Source organism: Penicillium longicatenatum (genome assembly GCF_028827895.1).
Source record: "Penicillium longicatenatum strain IBT 33135 chromosome Unknown contig_2_segment0_segment0, whole genome shotgun sequence".
Classification (NCBI taxonomy): domain Eukaryota; kingdom Fungi; phylum Ascomycota; class Eurotiomycetes; order Eurotiales; family Aspergillaceae; genus Penicillium; species Penicillium longicatenatum.
This window is the reverse complement of record NW_026643120.1, coordinates 5,076,954-5,099,324: the sequence shown is the minus strand read 5'-3', so window position 1 is coordinate 5,099,324 and position 22,371 is coordinate 5,076,954. Positions and strand designations below refer to the sequence as shown.

Here is a 22,371-nt window from a genome sequence, read left to right as displayed (position 1 = left end):
ACTTGTATTGAAGTATATAACCAGAGGCTTAGTTGGCTATACCTCTTCTCCTCATTCCGTTTCGGCAGATTTCGGAGGCTCTCGGTCCACGATTATCTCAATATCCTCGCTGTCGGACGCTATCACGGTGGCGTTCTTCCTCTGGTCCCTACATCATAATTAGCTTAGGTGTGTAACCATGTGTTCATACGACGCATTTGGTGCTTACCGTCGATGAATTACCAGGGAAGTAATGAAACCCGCCCACAACAAGAAATAGAACACAAATGCCACGGGCCATCCCTTGATCCATTGCGGAGCCCCGTAGTGACCAGAGGTTTGGAACACAAGAAGTGGAACCCAGATCTGGAATGAGTACCCAAATGTCATCATGGACCCCAGGATGAGTGCTCGCTCTTCGGAATCATCTTTGACAACGGTGTTGACCGTAGAATAGAGAATAGGACTCAGACAGCCCGACAGACCGAGAATATACCACGCAGCAAACCTATGGCTTCCGATCAATACTCTGTTGATGCTGTCTCACATTTGCAGGAGCACTCACTTCAACCCCTTTGGGATATTCCAAATAATCATGCATAACGTTGAGAAAAGGCAACCTAAAGAAGCGATTGTATAGATGATCCAAGAAGGGTAAATTGCAGCAACAGTCGTCCCAAACCAGGATGCGACAATTTGAATGGCATAAATGACCGTTGGCAGCTTGTTGACCTGCGCAACTGAGTATCCCTCAGCTTTGAGCCATAAGTTCATATAGGACGTCGGATAAGACGAAATGATCATACAACTGGAGCAATTTGTCAATACTCTCCTGGTCTCTTTCTAAAGTTCAGGTCAGTAACTCACGCATAAGTTGCAACAAAGACCCAAATATGCCACCGCTTCAGAGACCGCTTGAACACATCGAGCCCAAGTTTACCAGGGCGACGGATCTCTGCCTTACGTGCCCTCTCCTTGGCCAAAGCAATATCACTCTCGGTCAAATAGAATGGCCGCGGCGAGTCTGGAATGCCTGGGAATATGAAGAACCCGATAAAAGCCACGGGGATGGTGAATATCCCATCAATGATAAAAAGCCACCTCCACCCAGGCATGCCCCCTACTCCCGAGAGGTTGGTATAAGCAGCAGATTGCAGGTAACCGCTAACCATGCTTCCTAGTGGGTTACAGATAAACCAGGTACCAGCACGCTTGAAAAGTTCTGGACCAGAATACCATGAGCCTTAGGTTAATTATTAGTGCAAGCTTAGCTTCTGCATGAAGTCTCCTATTAGTGGACCTACCGAGGATAAAATGAGTTCCGGCAAAGACAGGAGCTTCCAGCATTCCAACCAAAAACCGGAGAGCGTAGAGTTGGTGGACATTGGTGGCACGACTTTGGGCAAATGTACAAACACCCCAGAGGACTTCAAGTCCGGGAAGCAGCCAGCGAGCCCTTTGGGAATTAGAAAACGCTCATGATCACTGGTCATTGTACCTGAACTTACAGTTTTGGGCGTGACATTAAAAGAAGACCAGGGACCTGGAACACCACATATGCTGTATAATAACAGACATTGAAATAATTGAGTTCGTTGCCATATAGACCGAAATCCTCCTTTAGCCCACTCACATAGGCATTGCTGATGTTTGTCTGATCTACAAGATTCCCCGTGAGCTCTAGGACACAAAAATTGGTTCAAATAGCTTACCCAAATATTTGACGAAGACTATCTTGTTAGCACGACTTACGGATTTACTGATATTTGGTGTACTCACAGCATAAGCAAGCAAAAACCAGAATTGACACGTCGAGCTTGAAAAGCAATCTACCGGATAATCAGACATGGAAAAAAAGCACACAGCTCTGCAGTCTCACATACTTCCTTTCTTCAGAAGGATAAGAAGACGGATACCAATTGAAAACTTCCTTGAAGAATCCCCAGAGGGTCGGCCTTGCAAGCTTCGATGTCTGGAGGTCCGACATACTGACCAAACGAATCCGTAAATGAATGGGCGCTCTTACTGACCAAAAGAACCTACGGCAGCACAGCCGATCTTTCGGCTGTTATACCTGCAAAGGCCTGTATTCATCAGATATCAGAGGTCTAGATGAATGGCTGATGTCGGTGCAATTTCTCCACCTCCTGTCGCGATCGTATACATCGGAAGAATGCCGAAACACATTTCCCCATTGAAACAGGATTATTCTTACAGTTTTAGATAGTATTCGGTCAATAGGCGTCTTGATAGGTGCTGACACCCCTGTCTGTCAATGCAATGACTGCGACATGGTCAAGCGCGATGGCGTGCCCATGGTCCCACCCGCTCAGCTACCGACGATTAACCGTCAAGTCTCATTCTATACATAAATGACGTGCTTTGATTATCAACGCGAGATCTAAGAGGCTGAGAAGTGCGGGGTTAGACTCGGCCTAAATAAGGTCCTGCACTTTATATACGTGCTGCATAATCCTGGTGGTCCATTCCGGATCACATATTGCGCGACATTCTGCGGTAAAGAACCAACGCGTTGTACAGCCAAAGCACACGAATCATAAGATGCCTGGAAAAATAATCGATAAATATGATCATGTTCCGGTCACCAAGGAAGACTGTCAGTAAACTTGAATTTTACCCGAGCGCCATCGCACGTCTCGTGCTAACGCGATTTAGTGGATTGGGCTGAACTTGTCACCCTCGACCTAAGCCTCTTTGAACAGCCTGGCGGAAAAGAGCAGCTCGCCAAGCAGCTAGAACATGCCGTACAGCACGTTGGTGAGCATTTATAGGTGAAATGGTGTTTTCCGGGTCGCTAACGCCTGTCTTCCTATCAGGCTTTTTCTATGTAAAGGGCTTCAACATCAGCCAGGAAGAAGTCGATCGCCAGTTTGCGCTAGGTCGCGAATTTTATGATCTACCTCTCGAGGAGAAGCTGAAATACCACAACTCCAATGATCTTGTCAATGGCGAATATAACGGATACAGACCTGCCGGTCACCGCATGTGAGATGAGAACATACACCTTGGAAGCTCAACGGGTATTATATAATTTACTGACTTTGCTCAGCATGGGTAATGGCATCAAGGATAACGTTCAGGTCTACAACATTCCCAAATTTGATGGCCATCACAAGCGACAACAGCCCCCTGTCATCTCTGATCACATTGACGAAATTGAAAATTTCAGCAGAGTAAGTCCCCTTCCTCATTCATCTCAATGTATTCCAACGCTCATAAAGCATAGAAATGCCACACCGAGGTAGTAGAGAAGCTACTTCGGCTATTTGCCATCCTCCTCGAGCTCCCAAGCGAGGACCAACTGGTTCGCGATCACCAATATGATGTGAAAGGCGAGGACCATCTCCGCTACATGCACTACGCAGCGCGTAGCGCCGACGAGAATAAGAAAGTCGGCGGCCTATACAGTGCCGGCCACACAGATCTAGGATCAATCACACTGCTTTTCCGCCAGCCCGTAGCCGCCTTGCAGATCCTCAATTCCGCAGGGGAGTGGAAGTGGGTGAAACCTCAAGACGGAACTATCACAATCAACACATGTGATGCCCTTACAGCCCTGACCGGAGGATATATCAAATCAAGCATTCACCGCGTCCATACTCCTCCCGCAGATCAGGCCCATGTCGATCGTCTGGGTGTGCTGTACTTTGTCCGGTGAGTGTCAACATAAAGTCGCTTCCATGAAATCATGTTCAGCAATTCTAACATGTCAAACAGACCGAATAATCACATCATCCTGGACCCTATCACGAACAGCCCCGTACTGAATCGTCTAGGTCTCACACAAAATGCTTTCACTGAGCTTGGTCAGCATCTCACAACCGAGCAGTGGGTTAAGGTCCGACAGTCCCAGCAGCAACGTCGTAACAAGGACATCAAGATCTCTGAGGAGGGAAAATTCACATACGGAAAGGGGGACCTTGATATTATTCCCGGTCTGAAAGCCAAGATGTATGACTAAATGAAGACAATATCTGACCATGTCTATTCACTGATATACTTGAAATTGCATTGACTCGATAATCTACCTTGCTATCCTTCCAAATTGGTCAGAGCGCCTTGGAGTCCACTAATATGGAGGGCACGATCCATTGACTTGTTTTGATTTGGAAAGGCGCGATTTTTGAGCATAAAGCTCTTCCGGGGCCTGTTTCGAATTCCGAACCTTCTCGTCTTTACTTCCTTCTTAAATCCTCTTTTATCCTTGTGACGGATTGTAGATGTTTTCATTATGTTCGAATTCATTGCTGCGTCTCAATTATTAATGACTATTACATCCAAGCCCAATTAAAGTTCCTTCCGACGTTGATGCCATTATATTCCAGGGTTCAAGCCATGCAAAGTGGAAGGCTATGCCAATCCGCCAACCAGCTGCTCCGCTCCCGCTCATGTGGCCAAATACGCCTGAATGGTCTTTCCAGCCAGGCTGGAAGCGGGCGATCACCTCCATCTGCTTTGAGGTTCATAGACTGCATTCCTTCCACTCCTAGCTTTCCTGTGGAAAGACGAGTGACACGCCATGGTCTCTCCAGAGCAGAAAGCAGCGCTTGGTGTGGAAAACGCCAAACTGAACCCGTATGGTGTTTCTTCAGACCAACTGTTCCAACACAAGAGACGTCCACGAATTGAAGTGGCTCAGTCCCGGGCTTCTTACTGCTTTGAATGGTTTCGAATATCTCTTTTGCCAGATTTTCATCGATGGCATGATTAATCAATATCTCACGGATGTCGCCATTGCGGTATAGACATCCACGGGGTGTGAACTTTGTTCGTCTCACGCAAGGCTCCATATCAAATTCGTCAAATAAGGCATCAGGAGCAGTGGTAACGCATTTGGAGCCAGTAGGTGTCTCGGTGCCTCCGTAGCTTGAGTTACATAGCTTGATACTTGTCACGTCCAACTTAATCATGAGATTGCGAAGTTGCGGAAGGCCACCAAGATTGCGGTAACATTCAACCTCGGTGGCGTCTCCTTGAGTGCGATGTAGGGTGACTTCGAGTTCTTGGAGATTTGGACAGTATTCACTGATGAGTTTGAGATCGCATGGCGAAAGCTGTGCATTCTTGCCGGTTGAAATGACAAGTTTGGTTAAATGACTTCCATGATGAGGAAGAAAGCCCTCGAGGGGGTATTTGCTGTTCCAGTTGTGAAGGGTCAAGGTAGATAGAGGGGGAAGGCTGCATAAAAAGCGAGTCTCGGGGGTATCATATTGACCGAGGCGCCATGCGAGGCGGGTAGCGAACAGTGACAAGTTCAGTTCTAGTGATTCAAGGGATGCGAAGCTGCAGTCCTTGGCCAGGAACTCCAAAGCCTGGTAGCGCAGAGGACTTGTGATCCGGAGAGTACGAAGTGCGGAGAAATCGGTGCAATCGTTCCACATGGTCACTGTTTCCTTGTTGATGCTTTTGTTTTCATCCCCACGGATACCAAGGTAGTGCAGAGAGCCCCGTGTGATTTGACTATCGAAACGATTTTGTTGCTCTCTTTGTTCATCCGCGGGAAAGTACGCTTGGTCACCACAATAGCGTGCATGAATCTCCTTCAGATGTGGAGACAGGCCGGTCACAGTATGACAGAGAGTCTCCTCATCGTACGCAGTCTCTTTCTCGGGAGAGCGATTTCCTGAAGCATTGTCTTCATGGGCAAAACCATCGAGCTTGATGCTGTAAAGGCAGGGTGATGAGAGCAATGCGAGCTCATGCGGATCGATTTGTTCCGCACCCAAGCTCCGCATCTTGAATCGGTTCAGCCATAGTCGACAACTAGAGGAGTTTTCGTGGATCGCCTTGAGAAGACATGGAGCAAATTGATACAAGCCGCCATATAGCAAGTCATTCAGTAAAGGTAGCTGTCTGAGGAGATTCGCAATCGGTAACCACATGTCGTCTGCTTCTTGTGTGGTAGTGGAGTATTGGAAAGTCGTTTGATGGGGTACTGAAGGGGTGTCAAGTACATATCGTCTTAACGCTTTAATGTCACACTTGGTCTGCGTCGATGGAGAAGATTTCTGGTTGACATCGTATCGTGGGGGCTCAATTATCAGACAGCGTACTTGGGAAAAGGCATTTACCCATTCCAACTCATTAAATAATCGATTTGTTTGTGTTGAGATTGTGTCATGATCTTCCCGGTCTAGTTGAATCTTGACAGTGTGGTAAATAAAAGGCGAAGACACCAATAGGAAATCTTTGCTGGTGTAGGCTAAAGCTCGTAAGCTGAGTGGAGACGTATGATCGAGATAAGACAATATAGTGTGAACAATCTCCGTAGGACAGCGGGCGAAAGGACAATCTGACATATTGAAGGGCCTGACAGATGTTTGAATTGGTATATGTTTGAAGGAAAGGAAATTAGAAGTGTGCCACAACTCAAGCTATATACCCACGTAGATTCTTTCAGAGACTCCGTATTTCTCCCAGTATCTTCTGTGCGCGAGGCTGAGCCCCGTTTTTTACGCGGACTCACCGACAGCTTTCTGGTGATTGGCAGGATTTTGGATGCCTAGATTGAAGGACTAGTGATAAACGCCTCTAGACATGAACTTCGCAATAGAGGATCTTCCCATATTTCAGGTGGGGCGAGTGGGTCCTGATCCGACTGGACTAATCATACATGATTGAATCTGAAAGCCTTCCGTATCCCGTATTTCGTATGTCCGTATTTTGTATTTTACACCTGGCAATCAACGCCTAGCCTCGCAATGGTAGCCTCGCCAAGCTTCTATTGGGAGCTAGAGCGTGTGGTCCGATGCGTCAACTCAAAGAAAATTATGACGAAGTCAGTTGACTCCAGCGGGATAGAAAGCCGCATACGAATGGTGGAGATGGAGATACGAAGTCCCGTGGCCATACTTTAGTCTGTGAAGATACTTCAGACCTGCATGGAAACCTATCATAATATAGGTAGCGAAGCGGGAGGTGATGTATATTTTGATTACAGTATTTTTCTCGACAATTCTAATGATATTATGTCACATCTGCTCGACCCTGCAGTAAGAAGAATTCAACACGATGAACGTACTATTTAAGAATATTCAATTAGAAGTTCTGGCCTTGATACAGGCTTCAGATTCAAGTACGAGAGGATCTATGGGCTAAGAAGGTCCTGGTTGCAATTCAGGTACATACCTGGATCCACAATCTGGTGAATCTGTGAAGAAATATATTCACGCGGACGGTCCCGATAACCACCCAAACTTGGATCGAGAGATATCTAACAGGTTCCTACGTAGGTACTTATGTATCTACTTTGACCTAATTACCTAATTCTTTATCACGTATCCCAGTTAGAGCCTAGCCCAAGCCCATTCAGCGACTTGGATGCCCCTAAGGGCGCATAATTGTCTGTTCAAATGCCTCCAAGGTGGGGGAAATTTCTCGGAAAGCAAAGGATATACCGAGGCATCTATATTTTGGGTTTGAAGATTCAAGCCGAATAGTTCCGTGTGGCTGTTTGTTTGAATTGTGGATGATTTGCTTTTCAAGGTTTCAGTTGGCATCCATCCGAGAGCTTCATTAATTCATAATGGTCCCGTGACATTCCAAGCTGCACCGTGCTATCTTTCGACCTCGAGAGTCGAGTATTCATCCTACCTACCATCAACAGCGATGAGCTCCCAAACCATATTTGCTGCGATATTTGAAAGCTCTCAAACTAAAGGTGGTATGAGTTGCAGGGATGCTTTTCAAAGTCCCAATGGCAGAGAGACCAACGAAGCTAACTTCATGCAACCATGTTTTCTCCGGGCTTTCCTTGATTATTCGTTGCCTGTGCTAATGCCCCTAGCAGAAGTAATCAACCACGGGGTTCGCTTACATCTCAACCGCTCCCATCAGCCCGGTAATGTCTGGGCTAATATATGATTGTGGCATGTGCAATCTTGGGTAGTATCTGCCTTGTCGCTATGAGAACTGATGCCGAAAATTATGTGAATAATCATATCGGTGAAGGGAATGGCCTGCTTTCCGGCCGATCATAGCCCCTGGGGGAACTCTGGGGATGCGGGGTTGCGAAGATCCTTCCAGCGATTACTCTAAGGTTTCCTGACGTGATGATCCAGGGCACAGAAACGTCGCCAAAATTCAGCTGGCTCTGGCACAAGTAATTCATTTGATATGGAATTCCTTCGTTGATGTACACTGCGACAAATTTCCCGATCCACCTGGAAAACCGGGTAAACGTTTGTTTCGATTTTTTTTTTCCCTTTTTTTCTCTTTTATGGGTCCAGGAACTGCGCGGATGGCCTCAGGGGCATTGATCAACAACCCCAAAGTTGCGCTGCCTCGGCATGATGCTTTGATCACATTCACTGCCTTTTTAGGGCATTTATTTATCTTGATTCCCACCCGCCTGGCATCGGATAGGACCCCATTGAAGCCTTGATTATCAGTATCAAGCCACCATGGTTTCCTCCGGTTCTTCAGTGCGCTTGGCAATAACGGCCTTTGTGGCCCTCATACTGGGCCTCGTATCTGCCCTTCCAGCAACCTCGTCGGTGGGTCACATGCCCTATGTGTCTCGTGGGCTTCCGAAGGCTCCAAGTAATGATCCGTTCTATCAACCCCCGGCCGGCTTTGAGTCCGAGGGCCCCGGAACTATTTTGCGTCAAAGAAAAATCTCTGTCGCTTTCCTAGGCCTTATTCCAGACCCAGTGGAAGCATATCAGCTGTTATATCGCACCACTGCTATCAATGGCTCCGCTATTGCGACTGTAACCACGATCTTCAAGCCCACCAATCCCAAGACAGATCGATTTGTTTCTTTCCATACAGCCTACGATAGTTCTGCCTCAATCTGTGACCCCAGCTACAACTACCAGCTTGGCGCGGCACAGACCGATATTATATCTTCTGCGGAACAATTGATTCTTCAGTCCTATCTGCTTCTAGGCTATATTGTGGCGTCGCCCGACTATGAAGGTCCTGATGCAGCATTCGGACCCGGTCGCCTGGCAGGAATGGGGGTTCTGGATAATATGCGAGCCGTGAGCAGCTTCGGTGCCCTAGGTCTCTCCAGTGCTGAGCCTATGATTGTTGGTACTGGCTATTCGGGCGGTGCAATTGCCACAGGTTGGGCGGCTTCTCTCCAGTCCAGCTATGCCCCTGAACTAAATATCAAGGGTTGGGCCCAAGGTGGCACTCCGGCCAATCTGACAGGTACTCTGATGTTCATTGACGATACTCCCTTCAGCGGCTTCATCCCTCCAGCCGTGGCTGGTCTCTCTTCACCTAGTGCATATGGTACTCAGTTGAACCCCGTCCTGAATAGTATTATTACCTCAAAAGGCCGGTCCATCATCGAGAAATCCAAAACCACGTGTGCAGTTGAGGATATTATCAACTTCGCTGACCAGTCGCTCTTTTCTACGAGTATCCAGAGCCTAGGCGACAGTCTGCTCTATGAGGCTACTATCCACTCCATCCTCCTGCAGTGCACCATGGGTGTGACGAAGAAGGAAACCCCTACTGCACCGATGTTTGTCTACCATGCATCGCAAGATGAGATCATTCCGTACGCGAACGCGTCGACGATGGTCGATTCATGGTGTAATTATGGCACCGATATCAAATTCACCACCTTTGCAAATGGTGGTCATGCCACAACTGAAGTCCTCGGGCTACCCGATACGATCAATTTTGTCGAGTCAGCTTTTGCGGGCACCACTCAGAGCGGCTGCTCAAGTAACACCGAGTTGGCTAGTCTTCTCAACCCCATTGCTCTGGGTGTGGAGCTGGAACCTATCCTGACGAAGTTGCTCGAGGTTCTGTCTACCCTTGGTACCAGTGACTCAAAAGTCAAGCAGAACCTTCATGTGCTGAAGGATGTGGTCAAATGGTAAAGATAGGGAGATAGGGAATCACTGGAGATCCCGAATACTGTAGATCTACAGTGGGGAACGGGAGAGATCATCCATGGAGAATACATAGTATAATGTTTGATAAGCTTCTGGACAATGAACCTGTTAATTATTTCAGGCCACTCCGTACCGTACAGTTCCAACCTCGTCACAGATTAACTTTGCCAATGATCGCTTGCGTCATTTCTCCGCGGCTCTGCTGCTGCCGAATGCGAAAAGGGGCTCGAGCACCCTGTCAGACCCCGGACCTGCTCGCGCGACCGTGATAATCTTGAGTATATGTCTGGGATTATTCTTGGAATGGTTTTCATTCATACCTTTCTTTCCAAATTTTCCGCCCTATGATGTATATGTCTCCTGTCGAAGAATGTGGTTCGCGCCATGTCGATCACCTGAAGCCGTGATCAGCTGCCCTTATCTTTCCCTAATCACGAAGCGGTCTAGAAGACTATAAGTCTATAACTATAGGAACTATGGACAAACGTATGCAATATAGATACAGTAAGAACTATGTATGCTTGCTTTTCTCGTAGATTTCTAAGTTAACATATAAATCGAGAAAAAAAAAAAAAAGAAAACATCTCAAACGGTGCCATGATCAGCTGTGGAGTGGCGTTCCAGGCTGACTTGGACACTGGACACGACCTGTCGAGTCACCCGGGTCGGGTGTGCGTCACAGACAACCTCCGCCTTTCCCCTACCGCAACTCAAACCTCAATATTAAACTACTTTCCAACCATGAGGATGGCTAGTCTTCCATAGGTTTCACGTATCTGTGTGAATCCATCCCCGGATCCGTTAATTTGATGCGGAGAAGCTCCTTGGCTCCGAAGGTCCCAAACCCCACGATGTACTCAGTGTCTCCCATTGTTTGATCCGTGATTCGCTATCCTTTTCCATTTTCACAGAACTTCCTTTAGATGGTCATCTCTCTTTCTTTGGTATACCTGTTAGCATGGCCGTCTTCGCTGGCTCCATTTTACTTGCTCTTCACTCCTGATAACGGAATCTGCCGCTGATAGCAACCGGCCCCGGCTTCCGTTTGTCGGGGTAAGCTCTTGACGTGTTGTCTCGAACTTGCTCAACCTGTCTCACTGATTGTCTCCAGAGATACGTCCATCATGCACCAAAACCCTCGGTCACCGGCAGTGCCACCGGCGGCGCCGGTGCCCAAGCTCCCCTCCAAACTCCACTCGCCTCGGAACGACCTCAAAGACCAGGAATCGACCCCAGCATCCCCAACCGCTTATATGCGAACCCATCAGACCAAGGGACTGGGAATAGAAGCTGGAGAAGGCTCTTCTGAGCCGGCTAGGGCCGCGGCCCCTGGACAAGAAGCTCTGGCCAAGCTGAACCAGATCATATCGGTAAGATGCAATGGCCTTTGAGCACCCTGATCCTGTTGCTGAGTCTGTTTATTTGCTATCTCCAGAATTACCATACCAAAGCCGCGTTAATCATTCTCCACTCTCGAGTCGAACTACCGCGATCCTATAACAAAGGCTCCAATACGCCCAGAGTGAACCGATGGGTATGTTGTAATGAGCTTCAGCCCTCTCCCATGGCATGAAATCAAAAGATCTAATTTTCCTGGATGGCAGTTTAATGTTGAATTGGATGACACTGATGTTTTGCGAGAATCGCTACAAATCTGGCGAACCTGTGACGCCACAGACCACCGACCGCCACCCCTCATAATCGAGACCTTCATAGACACGAGGGGCCTCACGAATAACGAAAGCCTGGTGATATTGGATGATAATGGGAAGCGTTGGGATGTGCAGGAATCTCTTGCTGCATCACCGATACTGGGCTCGAAGCAGTCAGGGTCTGAGGAGGTCATTCTGGAGCGATGGAAAATCGAGCTGGGGGCCTCCTCTAGCAAGCCTCCGGCCGATTTGGGCTCCATTTTGCCGACGGTGTATAAAAAAAGCATTGTCCTCTTCCGATCTTTGTTCACATACTCCAAGTTTCTGCCGGCTTGGAAGTTCTCTAGGGGCAACACAAAGGCACGGAGAAGCCCCGCACTGCAGATTAGGTATCGTGTGGTAGACGGGAGTTCTCGAACCGAAGCGCCTCTGGATAACTTGACAGCTCCGTTATTTCAGGGGGAGGGTAAAGTGGTGGATACATATACCTTCGGGGTCACGGAATCTCCAGCGGGGCCCTTCTCGGTAGAGGTCTCATACCGGACTAATTGTGACTTCCGAATTGATGATTCGGAGGCCCTGCTGAGCTCCCGCTTTATGGGCGCTGATGATGAGATCTTCCGACCTTCGTTGCCCAAAGATGATACAATTCGGGCTAATCCCGAAGTTGGTTCGGTACCTGTGGGAAGAAGGCCGATCGAGAATCCGGATCGTTCGCAGGCGTATGGGAGTCTATCAACCTTCCATCAAGTCGGTCCGGCCACCGGTGCGAGTCCTATTTCAGCATTACGTGCTGCTCGGGATGCTGGCGCAGGTTCTCCCTCCCCAACAGATTCATATTATAAGAAGTTGTTGCCTGCTGCAAAGATTGGTGCGACAGGACGAGCAAGTAAACTTGCCAGTGAGGTTGGCGGCAGTTCGAACATTGCGCGGCGCCCCTCCGTTTCTTTCCCCCATTTCAAAGCAGGCTCTCTATCTGATTCCCCTGCGTTGATTGATACTCCTTTGGGCGTATCTCCACGCACTACTTCTGCAAGAGGCTCTACAGGGACATCTGTCGATTCTCGTGTAATGCCACCTCCTTCCTCTGCGGCCTCGGCACGACGATCCGCTTCCCTAATGACCGATCAAATGATCCCTTCGTCTACCTCTGCCTCCCCAAAGCCTGCACCAATATCTAGGTTCAGTAGTTCATTCAGTCACCGGCGAAGTCGCCCGTCTTTCGGAGGCACCAACAAGATGGAAGATGAAACCTCCAGTGGGAAGGCAAGCGCGACATCATCCAATGTCCAACCAGGCTCCGGTCTACTTGCAGAGGTTACTGGAACAAGTGCTGAATCGATTCACGCAGACGATGAGAACATCTCTGATTTCCTCAAATTTCTTGACCAGAAGAAAGATCTAATGAATCGTCCACCTAGCACTGTCTCTCAGGTGTCTAGTCCTCGGAAACCCACAGCTGCTTCTACTTCCCTTGCTCGCTTTCAACAGATGCGTGACTCGAATGCTGCGCTATCGGATTCAATGTCGGCTTCGGTGCAACTTCAGCGTTCGTCTATATCCTCCAGCAAACAACTTTCTGGAGTTCCACCCATGGTTGCTGGTACTTCCATTTCTACCGCTTCATCTCCTGGAAAACCAATCTCTCCCCATACACCACACACTCCTGCCATTCGATCGCGTCTGAGTTCTAACAGCGTGGTCGATGACATCAATACCGAGCACGACCGACGAATGCCCCGCATTGCAGATGACGGGCATGACTCTCCGCTTGAGGAGAACTCTAGCGCGGAAGCAACGGCACGAACCCCATCTACAGCAGCTGCGATTGATATTCCCACCTCCCCGCGGCCTTTTGCGCCGGCCTTCCGACGTTCAAGTTCTGCAGCCCAGCGCCGACGACCGCCTCCTACCGATGAAGATGATATCTTCTCATTCGGCATGCGAAGTGTCAGCCTTGGGATCGAAGAGCACTCACATCTCAGACGCCAGAATGATCAAGAAAGCGCGGATGCGAATACTTTGCTTGAACCTGGTTCACTCAATCTATCCTTGGAAGATCCCAGTGCTCGTACTACAGCTGCAGCTGTGACTGCAGAGAACCGGGACAGCGAGGCACTCCGAGGCCAGACTGTTTCTGTTCCCCCCGCTACATGCACATCGTCAATTTCACAACCCCGTTTCCCTCGCGGCCGAGGTTCCTCCGGAGGTCCACATTCGCTGAGCTCCGCATCCAGCAGTCTTGCACGTGGAAGCACACTCCCGCATTATCTGACCGAGCGCGAGGACCGCGACGGTAACGCAAGTGGCAGCAACAGCGGCAACTCAACCATGGAAACCAGACGTAGCTCTCACCAACGCCGCCCGCCGCCATTCCAATTTGAGGATGATGAGCCATTGCTTTTCGCTATGAGCGATTTCGGTGCTTCTCGTCGCAGCTTAGAAGAGAATCGGCATGGCAATCACGGAGGAGCCGACTCTAGCGCCGGTTCTCGACGTGGCAGTGGCAGACGTGGAGCTGGGCCTCCTAGCTGGAACTAGTTGATGCCTCGACTGAATCCTTTTTTCATTTTGATCTCATCGCCTCATACTCTTTGATTTTCTTGATTCCTCACTCAACCCGCCATCTATTCTCGAATACCCATTGATACTTCTGCGCTTTGTCTTTCAAAACACTTCTTTTCATTAACGGTTGGCTGCTTCATAGACTGAACACTCCTATCAGGGTTTGATCATTTCGCTCATAGAAATTGCGTCTCATCCTTTTTTCTTTTACTTGTCTCTCTTCGTCGTGCTGTTCCTTTGTCAGCGAGGGTTTTCTTCTCTGGTACTACTTTGCTATTTCGCAACTGCATGAATGAGATGAATTTATGTTTCTTGAGAACCCGGCGCCTTGCTTTGTGTTTCTTTAGCTCTGGGTGACTTCCATTTCTTTCTCATGTTAACGTGATCTTTTTTTCCATCTTGACATTTTGTGATCTGGTCTCAAGGTTGTGTTTTAGGCAGCTTGAATATCACGCGGGTTTATCCCCCCTGACAAGTCATTTCAGCTGATCTTTGGCCTGAATTAATCCGCGTAGAATCGATATCTACAAAAGTTTTTGAAATGTAGACGGATCACTGAAACCCTACATTGAAAATTCAAGACTTTTATTTCTCCAAACTCGAGTAAAAGGTATCTAACGAATTAGGCTCTAGATGCAAAAATTTGACCCGGATCATTCAACATATGCATAATAACAGTACATATCCAGCTGACATGCTAGAAGATAAAGGGAATCCAGCTCTCCTCCAATGAGACTGAGCCATGAGGTGTCTCTTGACACAGTGACCCCAGGCCAAGGACTTTCAGCTACTTGACGTTTGAATTGGTACGGAGCCCACCAGGGCTAGTCCACAAGCATCTTTCGGTAGACATAAGTTTGGCTGAGAGATTCCCGCGGTAGGGGACGGGGCGGCGTAATGTGATGTGAAAGGTCAATGACATGGCACCTGTGGCACCAGTACAAAATCGCCATATTACATACCCCGGAAGGCGTTGTTTGAAGCACTGCGGCGCTCCTTTGAGCGGAAAGAGGAAGGAGTCTTGTCGTACTGGACCTCTGGTTTCTGGTTTTTGGATTTGGAGGCAGGCATGAAGCTGACCTCTCTCTCGCCGACGGGGCCACCCTGTCGCGAGGGTCTCGGCTTCGACTTCATGTTCTGAGCACGCGAGCCAAATGAACGGTCGCGCGTGGAGTTTGTGCGTGCTGAAGAAGACACCTGCATGCGAGGAGGACGATTTGTGCGCTTATAGTCAGCGGACGAGATCTTGTTGGAGGCTTTTTGCTTGGCCGGTCTCTCTTCCTCGCTGTCGGAGTTAGAGTCATCATCACTAGATCCAGGAACGTCATCGACAGCTTCCTGCTCCACTGCTGTGAGACCACGCTCCTTTCTTGTGGCCTGGTCAGGCACAGTGCTGGGGTTGATAAGCTGGAATTCACGGGATGTTTCGTCGACGGCGAAGTCCTCATCCTCGAACAGCTTGGTGAAACGGCTATCGCGAAGGACACCCTTATCCTTGGTCTCAGATATAGCAGGAACAGCATCGGTCATGTTTTCGTCACCACCACGCTCAAGGACACGCTGAGCCTTCTTACGCTCAGCCTTCTCCTCGGCGTTCATCAATCTCTCGGCAAGCCTCTTGTTCACCTTGACGGCAGCCTTCTTCTTGCCACGGATGCGGCTCTCGCGCTCCTTGTCGATCTTCTCCTTGACTCGCTTGGCACGCTCCTCTTCCCAGACGTACGGGTTGGCGATCAATCTCGCCTCCTCGTACAACCTCTGGGCTACGAAGTAACCGTGCATGTATGGTCGCAATAGGTTGGTACGTCCAATAAGGTGCTCCAGGTTCAGGGTGCGGAGCTGAGGAACAGTCAAGAACTTGAAGTTGTCGTAAACAGCACCAGCCTGTGAGCTGGTGAAAGCATTCGGGTCGTTGGGGTCCTCGGCCATTTCCTCCACCAAGTTGTCCAGGAAAGAACACCATCTAGGTGCCGGTCCAAGCTGAGGAATAAAGAACGAGTGTTGCTGTCGGCCCTCGTTGGCTGTGAGGAGCATTCCACTGTCCTTGCACCAGGCTACCGAGTTGATATCCACTGCGGGTTCCACAGAGGTCCATGGAGTACCATCGCGGGGATCCCAGATCTTGATAATACGCTTATCTGCCGACATGATCTTGGGGTCCATAGTTGCTTCACGGGTTGCAGTTGAGGGCTGCAAGAATTTGAGTGTATGGATGGGGAAGCCGTATCCTTGGTCCTTCTTCAGAAGAGGGACAGGGGACCGCAAGTCGTAAAGGTGAATCAGACCATTCGAAGAACCAGTTCCAAGAGTCAAGCCAGAGCGGTGGAACTCTAACGCAGTAATCTCAGCCCGTCCTTCATTGAACTGTTGGGTGGGCGGTAAAAGAACACCCGCTCGGCCCTTGGCTCTAGGATCCCACAACTCCACAGTTCCAGTGGATGTACCAAAGGCGAGCAGGTTATGACTCTCCTCCGCAATCGCACCAGTGTTGACAGATCCAGTATTAATGCCACCCTGGAGAGTGCCGCCTCCAGTGGAAGTGAAATCATCTCCACCAACATCCACCTCGAAGCTGCGCATGTACCTTCCAAGCTCCAGATTCAAACGGAAAACTTCGCCCATGCCATCCTGGTTCACGCCGACGGAAGGAATGAACGCCTCGGTCGATTGTCGGTCATATACGAGATCGCGTCCGTATCGGGGCAGGCGGGTTGTGTAGTGACATCCTTGCGGTGTGTGGAATTCAAGAGAACGGTCGGACTGGAGGTGGAGGGATTTGGTATAATCGGAGGAAAGGAGGATGAAGGTTGTGTTCAGGGCGACTGTATGCCGGGCCCAGGACAGAGACAGTTGGGGGAGATAATGAGTGTGGATTTGCGGTTTGTAAGTTCCTGATAGATTTTTTATTAGCTATGCGCTTCCACGGCCGCTGTGGATGATAAAGCATACCTGTACTCATAACCCATTCACCATCTTCACTGGCTCGGACACACTGGCTAGCTTCCTCAAACTCGAAATCTTGCAGCAACTCCACTCGGTTCGCATACTCGGGATCGTCTTTCAAGCTGCGCTTTCGGCGTCTAGCGAGCCATTCTGGGAGGGGCCGAGCGGTATTAGAGCCCGAGATGGTGTATACAGGCACCTCAGACTGGTTAGAGAGCTTCATGGCGGCGAAATTCCCAGCGAGTTGTGACTAGCGCGATAAAAAAAAAAGTCGAAGATAAAAAAAAGATAAAACCGATAGGGTGCACGTGACGTACCGCAGCGGATCTCGGTGATTGGTCCGAGCGCCCCCGTGAACTTCCCCGGAATTGCGCAGCATCTCGGTGTTTTGCATTTGCGACAATCTAGATGAGCGCGTCGCTAGCCAATACAAAGATGACTAGACCTACCTGATGGGTTTATGCTTGCGATCACCGGCTATACGCGTATATGGTTCCCGGCAGATTATGTACCAGCACTGGAAATGACTCCCAGATTCGACTGCGACCACCTCCTCTCGTTTTGTGAAGGCTACCGGGGCTGTCCGCGACCGTTAAATCATGGACTTTCCCGGAAATGCCAGTACCAATGTCCATCTTATTGTAAGTAAAACCCTCGTTTTTTGGTCCTCTATCTGACCCAAAATCAGGATGGCTTCTCCACGATCTACTGGAGGATATACACGGAAGAGACAGGCATTGCGAACAATCCACCCGAAGGCCCACCCAACGGTTATACGATTTTGAAGCATCTCAGTCGCCTAAAAGATCTAGAGGCCAAGTTACGACTTCTCAACTGCTTGGCTTCATGCCCAAGACGCCTCGGGTTGTGGGTGTTCTCCCCCACTCCGGACTTTGAAAGTTTAGGCGCTTTATATGTGAAGGAGGGAAGCGAAGTGTCCAAGAAAATTCTAGTTGATACGACCATTCTGAAAGGTAAGAGGACGAGCTGATTATTCCTAAACTTTGGAAATCTCCCCACCTATTAACTTCGAAGATAGTCTCCGCATCGGGCAGCATCGCATCCCAAGACTTGATTAGAAGTCTTTCGTCGGAGACTCAAAACCAGGCTGGACTTCAAGCTGGGCAGCAAAGACCCCAGCAGGGTCAACCCAACTCCAGGCGACCCGAGAGCCATAGTAGTTCCGCTGCTATCTATGCCTCCTTTATTTCTGCAGTTACCGGCGCAATCAGCCTACATATGATTCGCTCTCATGGTGCCTTTCCGCTCGGCTCCCGCACTCTATTCACGGCCGTGGAAAAGGTGGGATACGAAAGCCCACGTGTCGATAACGATAGCCCGTTTTCGAAGTCTTGCCTGACGTCACTGAATATCCAACTAAATGGCCCTGGGACATTGATGATTTCGACACAAACGATCTCTCAGGTCGGTATCTCACGCCTCTGTGGGCCCCAGGATGATATCGCGGATGTTCTACGAGTGCAGCCAGGTACTGATCTTTGGCTGTGTCCGAACGGAACCGTTGCACGGCTTGTTTCGGCTAACGTTGAACCACCAACGGTCCCATCGCCTGGATTGCCGGTCTCCGGAAATTTCGCGGCAAAAAAAAGACAATGGAAGTTGGATGTGGTGCAATGGTTAGTGAATTTCGGCTTGCATATTGATTCAGTCGACGAGGAGCTGTGGGTTGAGGTAGAGGTATGGGAACCCTTTTTCGCAAGGTTGGCCGGAGAGGCATGGCGGCAAAGCGATGAGCCCCAGTCTCCGCTCCCTTTGAAACGCATGCTGTGGCCCGCAAGGTTTTGCTTTAAAAGAACCTCTTCCGAAACCCAGTCTCCAATGAATGAGAAATGCTGGCCTTTGGGCCTTGCCGACGACCCACTTGACTTTGCAGAGCGATGGCCATCAGAGACTGAATCTTTCTTGGCAAACAATCATTTGACACCCGCTCTTGTCGTGGATGAACCTCAACCCAAAGATGAAGACATGCCATCACCTAAAGTTGACAATTTGGATGGTTTTGAGAGTCTTTCTCGAATGGCTCAATATCCCGACCTCCCCCCGCCAACCTGGTTTACCCAACTCCTCCAGAAGGAACTGCTGTGCTTGGGTTAAACAATGTGAACCCGATGGACAATTTTAATGATGACACCGACTTTCAAATGTCCCCGGGTGCACAGCAAGACCCGAAAACCCGTCCTCACTTCAAGCTTTCTCCTGAGGTTGGCATTGGAACGGGCCATTATGATGCTAGTGATGATGAAGATCTTTTTGGCGAGATGAATGAGAGGGACTTTGGATCAAAGGGAATTACTGATGCTGATTTCAGCTTTTTCGATGACCCAGACTTTGATGACATGCAGGACGATTCCCCTGCAATTCCTATTCAAGAAGCGCCACAGCCTGTGCTGGAAGAGAGCAAGCTTGAGGAGAATACAGCAGTTAACAATGATCTACCCCCAAGCGCTCCTCCGGATGTTTCAGATTTTGTTCAAGATGTGGCGTTGGAGGAATCATTGCCCAAAGAGATTATACACGAGAATCCGCAGCCAGTCGATGAAGCCATGGGTTTGGAATCGTCCCCTGGTGACTCAGCAGACCCCAAGAGTCCAGCCATCATCAGTCCTCCATTGAGCCCTGTGGAGGTCAAGAAGATCTTGTTCTCGGGGGCAAGAAAAGAAGACACTCAACGACCTCTAGATGGCCGCGCTTTGCAAGGACACTACCATCCCGTAGCCTTTGAAAAGAAAATCGGAGACTGGAATGAAAAATATGGAGCTGCAGGTAAATTTTGGTTTGCTTCCGGGGGTACGCTTGATTCTTCAGACCAAGCTCCAAACTCCATTCCCACAATTGGGCTTCCTCATCGCAGCCGATCTGGGGTAAATGGTGCCTACGCAAAGTTTGCAGGCAAAACCGCTTCGCCAGCCACTATGGATAATGACTTCGAGGCACTTGCGGATTCAGATAGTGAAACCAGTGGTGATAGCGACGAGACATCCTCCGAACACGCCTCCGCTCCAATTATGGTCCCGTCTTTGAAGAGGAAACGAGTGCCCTCTGAGTCTGATGTTCAATCTGCTGCATCCCCAGCCAAATCCGCCGGTGGGCCTGATGTGAATGTTAGTCTGAAAGTTGAGAACTGTACTTTTCTGGGGAATTTTCTTGCCAACTTCTCAGATTGGTCCTTTATTGGTTATTTTTCGGCGTTTCAGGCACAGCAATTTCCCGCTCTTGTGCGAAGAGAAGACCAGATTTCCATCGCTCAGCTGCTCGTTGACCAGATCACGCAGTCCTCGTTGGATCATTCGCTTGGTGGTTGCATTGGCCTCTTCGGACTCGAAAATGAGAGCCTGACTTGGCGAACGAATCTCGAAGAGACCAACTTCCTAGGTGAGGTTGCGAAGCTTGATCTCAAGGCATATGCGTCCTTGCAAGAAGAGGTGACTGCAACACCTGCGCAGCAGCAGCCTAGGGATTCCCCGAAAGGATCTATCTCAAAGGTAACTGCTCCGCACGTACGTATGCGTCGGGGCAAAGAATACCTGGAAACCCTTCCGCCTGCCGTTTCGTTCTGGGAAACATTTGGTCTTGAGCCTGCCCACGGATCAAAAGATATATCGGCCTATTGTATTCATCCTGGCGTCGCGACCAAAGCAGCCGATACATTTTTAAATCGATTTGGCCTTCATTATCAGAGTTGCAATCTAGGGAGTCATACTAGAGGCGACAAATCTATAGCTTTTGAGAAGGGACTTCGATCATGGGATTCAGACTCTTCAAGTTATGCTTCCATGATGCAAACTCTAAAAAGTCTTTGTGAAGAACTCGGTATGCCAGAATTCTCTTTTAACAACATTGATGATTTTTTTGCTGACGTTGTCGACCAGGAGCCGATCTCTCTCAGTACTCACCTAGCACAGACAATTGTGTCATTTATATCGTCAACCCGTTCTCTCATGCTGCAGCACTTGCTGATATATGTGCCGCGTTCTGGAATCTTTTTCAACAAATGGCTGCCGACGCTGACCGTCAACAGGGCCAACCAATCAATGAGGTTGCGCTGCAGATTATTCCGATAGATTTCATTATGTCTGAGGATTCTATGGTTGTGCCTACTCAGACGGAGTACCTTAACCTAGCCTTGGAAGTTTATAGCCGTTGTCGGCCGAAGGACACTAGTCCAAGCCCTTTGCTTAGTGCTCCGGCGGTCCTTTTAGCTGATCCTTTGCCAAAAACCATCAATTTCCGTCTTGCTTCCGACAAGGGTTCGCCTCTGCAAGATGGGCGAAGCCTCCATATCGCCTACTCCAAAAGCTCAGATCAGCGATGGTTGTCTGTAGCATGGTCCGATAGCAGTGGCAGCCTTCAAACGAGCATGTCGTACTGCCTGCGTTATCGCAATCGCGGCACGGCTAGAGCAATCGCAGAAGTGCGCAATGAGATCTGGGCTGCTACGCGGCACATTATGGAGAGGTTCCAGGCTCAGTGGAAAGTCATTCTAGTCAATTCCGAACCTATTGATCCCGATGAAGTGGAAGGTAAATTTCCTTGCAAATAATGTCCCCATCCCGCTCCTTTGCTAATCTAACCCTCACTAGCGTGGAGCAATCTGGCCGAGCAACATAATAAAATACGGCCAGGATCCATGGAGCTGGTTATAGTGGCGGTCAACACTGTTCCCGATCTATCCCTCGAACCAGCTGCCTCTCAACTTACGCCCAGCGTTCTCAACCCACATTTCTCCTCTACTCCCGTCTCGACTCCGAACCCAAGTGTCAGCATTGCTTCGCCCGAGCAGACTGGTAACGCTCCGACCCCCAGTGCAGCCTACAACGCACCTACCCCAACCGAGCCCTCCTTGGAACCCGATTCAGATGTCGTTCTTACCGACATTTCCGATGAATCCTGGGCAGTTACTCTATCCCATCGTCTGAACAGTTCTCCACATGTTACCGAATTTCGCCCCGCGCTGGCTAGCGGGTATCTTCTTCGCCGCAAGGGCGTCACCGACGGTGAAGGCGTGTTCACAATGACCGCCAATCTTATTCATTCACAACGGCCTGCTGCATTACACGAAGCTCTTCTCAAAGACATCTTAGGGATGTATCGGGATCTTGCATCCCTGGCCCGGGCAAGAGGCATGCGCAGCGTTCAAGGCAACACGCTGCCATGGCATATTGCCACCGCATTACGTGCGCAAGAGCTCCTGAGCTATGTTTTCTAAGATACAACATCATGGTCTTATCCGGACTGGACGGCGTTCTGGCTTAATTCTTTTTGTCTTATCTTCTTTCTTTGTTTTAGTATGTAGATGAATGGTTTCATGGGTGCATTGCATGCATTTTTTTTTTTTC

The 22,371-nt window shown here is 49.3% G+C and overlaps 7 protein-coding genes across 7 annotated transcripts; 4 read left to right on the top strand and 3 right to left on the bottom strand.

The window, feature by feature from the left end:
- Positions 1-51: 51 nt before the first annotated feature.
- N7484_004414 (MFS general substrate transporter) lies at positions 52-1,966 on the bottom strand (the record flags this gene model as incomplete). The annotated part of the gene is made up of 9 exons (XM_057114834.1): positions 52-148; positions 209-487; positions 545-787; positions 847-1,222; positions 1,284-1,435; positions 1,488-1,638; positions 1,692-1,709; positions 1,759-1,808; positions 1,863-1,966. 9 exons carry the CDS (start codon positions 1,964-1,966, stop codon positions 52-54), a joined length of 1,470 nt encoding a protein of 489 aa, XP_056974974.1.
- A 575-nt stretch (positions 1,967-2,541) lies between these two features.
- N7484_004413 (Clavaminate synthase-like protein) lies at positions 2,542-3,961 on the top strand (the record flags this gene model as incomplete). Its single annotated transcript, XM_057114833.1, has 6 exons — positions 2,542-2,596; positions 2,656-2,757; positions 2,817-2,985; positions 3,050-3,173; positions 3,227-3,654; positions 3,718-3,961. 6 exons carry the CDS (start codon positions 2,542-2,544, stop codon positions 3,959-3,961), a joined length of 1,122 nt encoding a protein of 373 aa, XP_056974973.1.
- A 367-nt stretch (positions 3,962-4,328) lies between these two features.
- N7484_004412 (uncharacterized protein) lies at positions 4,329-5,735 on the bottom strand (the record flags this gene model as incomplete). The annotated part of the gene is made up of 1 exon (XM_057114832.1): positions 4,329-5,735. One exon carries the CDS (start codon positions 5,733-5,735, stop codon positions 4,329-4,331), a length of 1,407 nt encoding a protein of 468 aa, XP_056974972.1.
- Positions 5,736-8,402: 2,667 nt separating this feature from the next.
- On the top strand, positions 8,403-9,839 carry N7484_004411 (uncharacterized protein; the record flags this gene model as incomplete). Its single annotated transcript, XM_057114831.1, has 1 exon — positions 8,403-9,839. The coding sequence occupies one exon, from the start codon at positions 8,403-8,405 to the stop codon at positions 9,837-9,839; it is 1,437 nt and encodes a 478-aa protein (XP_056974971.1).
- A 1,139-nt stretch (positions 9,840-10,978) lies between these two features.
- On the top strand, positions 10,979-14,047 carry N7484_004410 (uncharacterized protein; the record flags this gene model as incomplete). Its single annotated transcript, XM_057114830.1, has 3 exons — positions 10,979-11,224; positions 11,290-11,388; positions 11,459-14,047. 3 exons carry the CDS (start codon positions 10,979-10,981, stop codon positions 14,045-14,047), a joined length of 2,934 nt encoding a protein of 977 aa, XP_056974970.1.
- Positions 14,048-15,025: 978 nt separating this feature from the next.
- On the bottom strand, positions 15,026-17,237 carry N7484_004409 (WD repeat NOL10/ENP2 family protein; the record flags this gene model as incomplete). The annotated part of the gene is made up of 2 exons (XM_057114829.1): positions 15,026-16,962; positions 17,021-17,237. 2 exons carry the CDS (start codon positions 17,235-17,237, stop codon positions 15,026-15,028), a joined length of 2,154 nt encoding a protein of 717 aa, XP_056974969.1.
- A 376-nt stretch (positions 17,238-17,613) lies between these two features.
- N7484_004408 (uncharacterized protein) lies at positions 17,614-22,241 on the top strand (the record flags this gene model as incomplete). The annotated part of the gene is made up of 6 exons (XM_057114828.1): positions 17,614-17,655; positions 17,703-17,988; positions 18,054-19,040; positions 19,106-20,845; positions 20,905-21,555; positions 21,616-22,241. 6 exons carry the CDS (start codon positions 17,614-17,616, stop codon positions 22,239-22,241), a joined length of 4,332 nt encoding a protein of 1,443 aa, XP_056974968.1.
- Between the last annotated feature and the right edge of the window lie 130 nt (positions 22,242-22,371).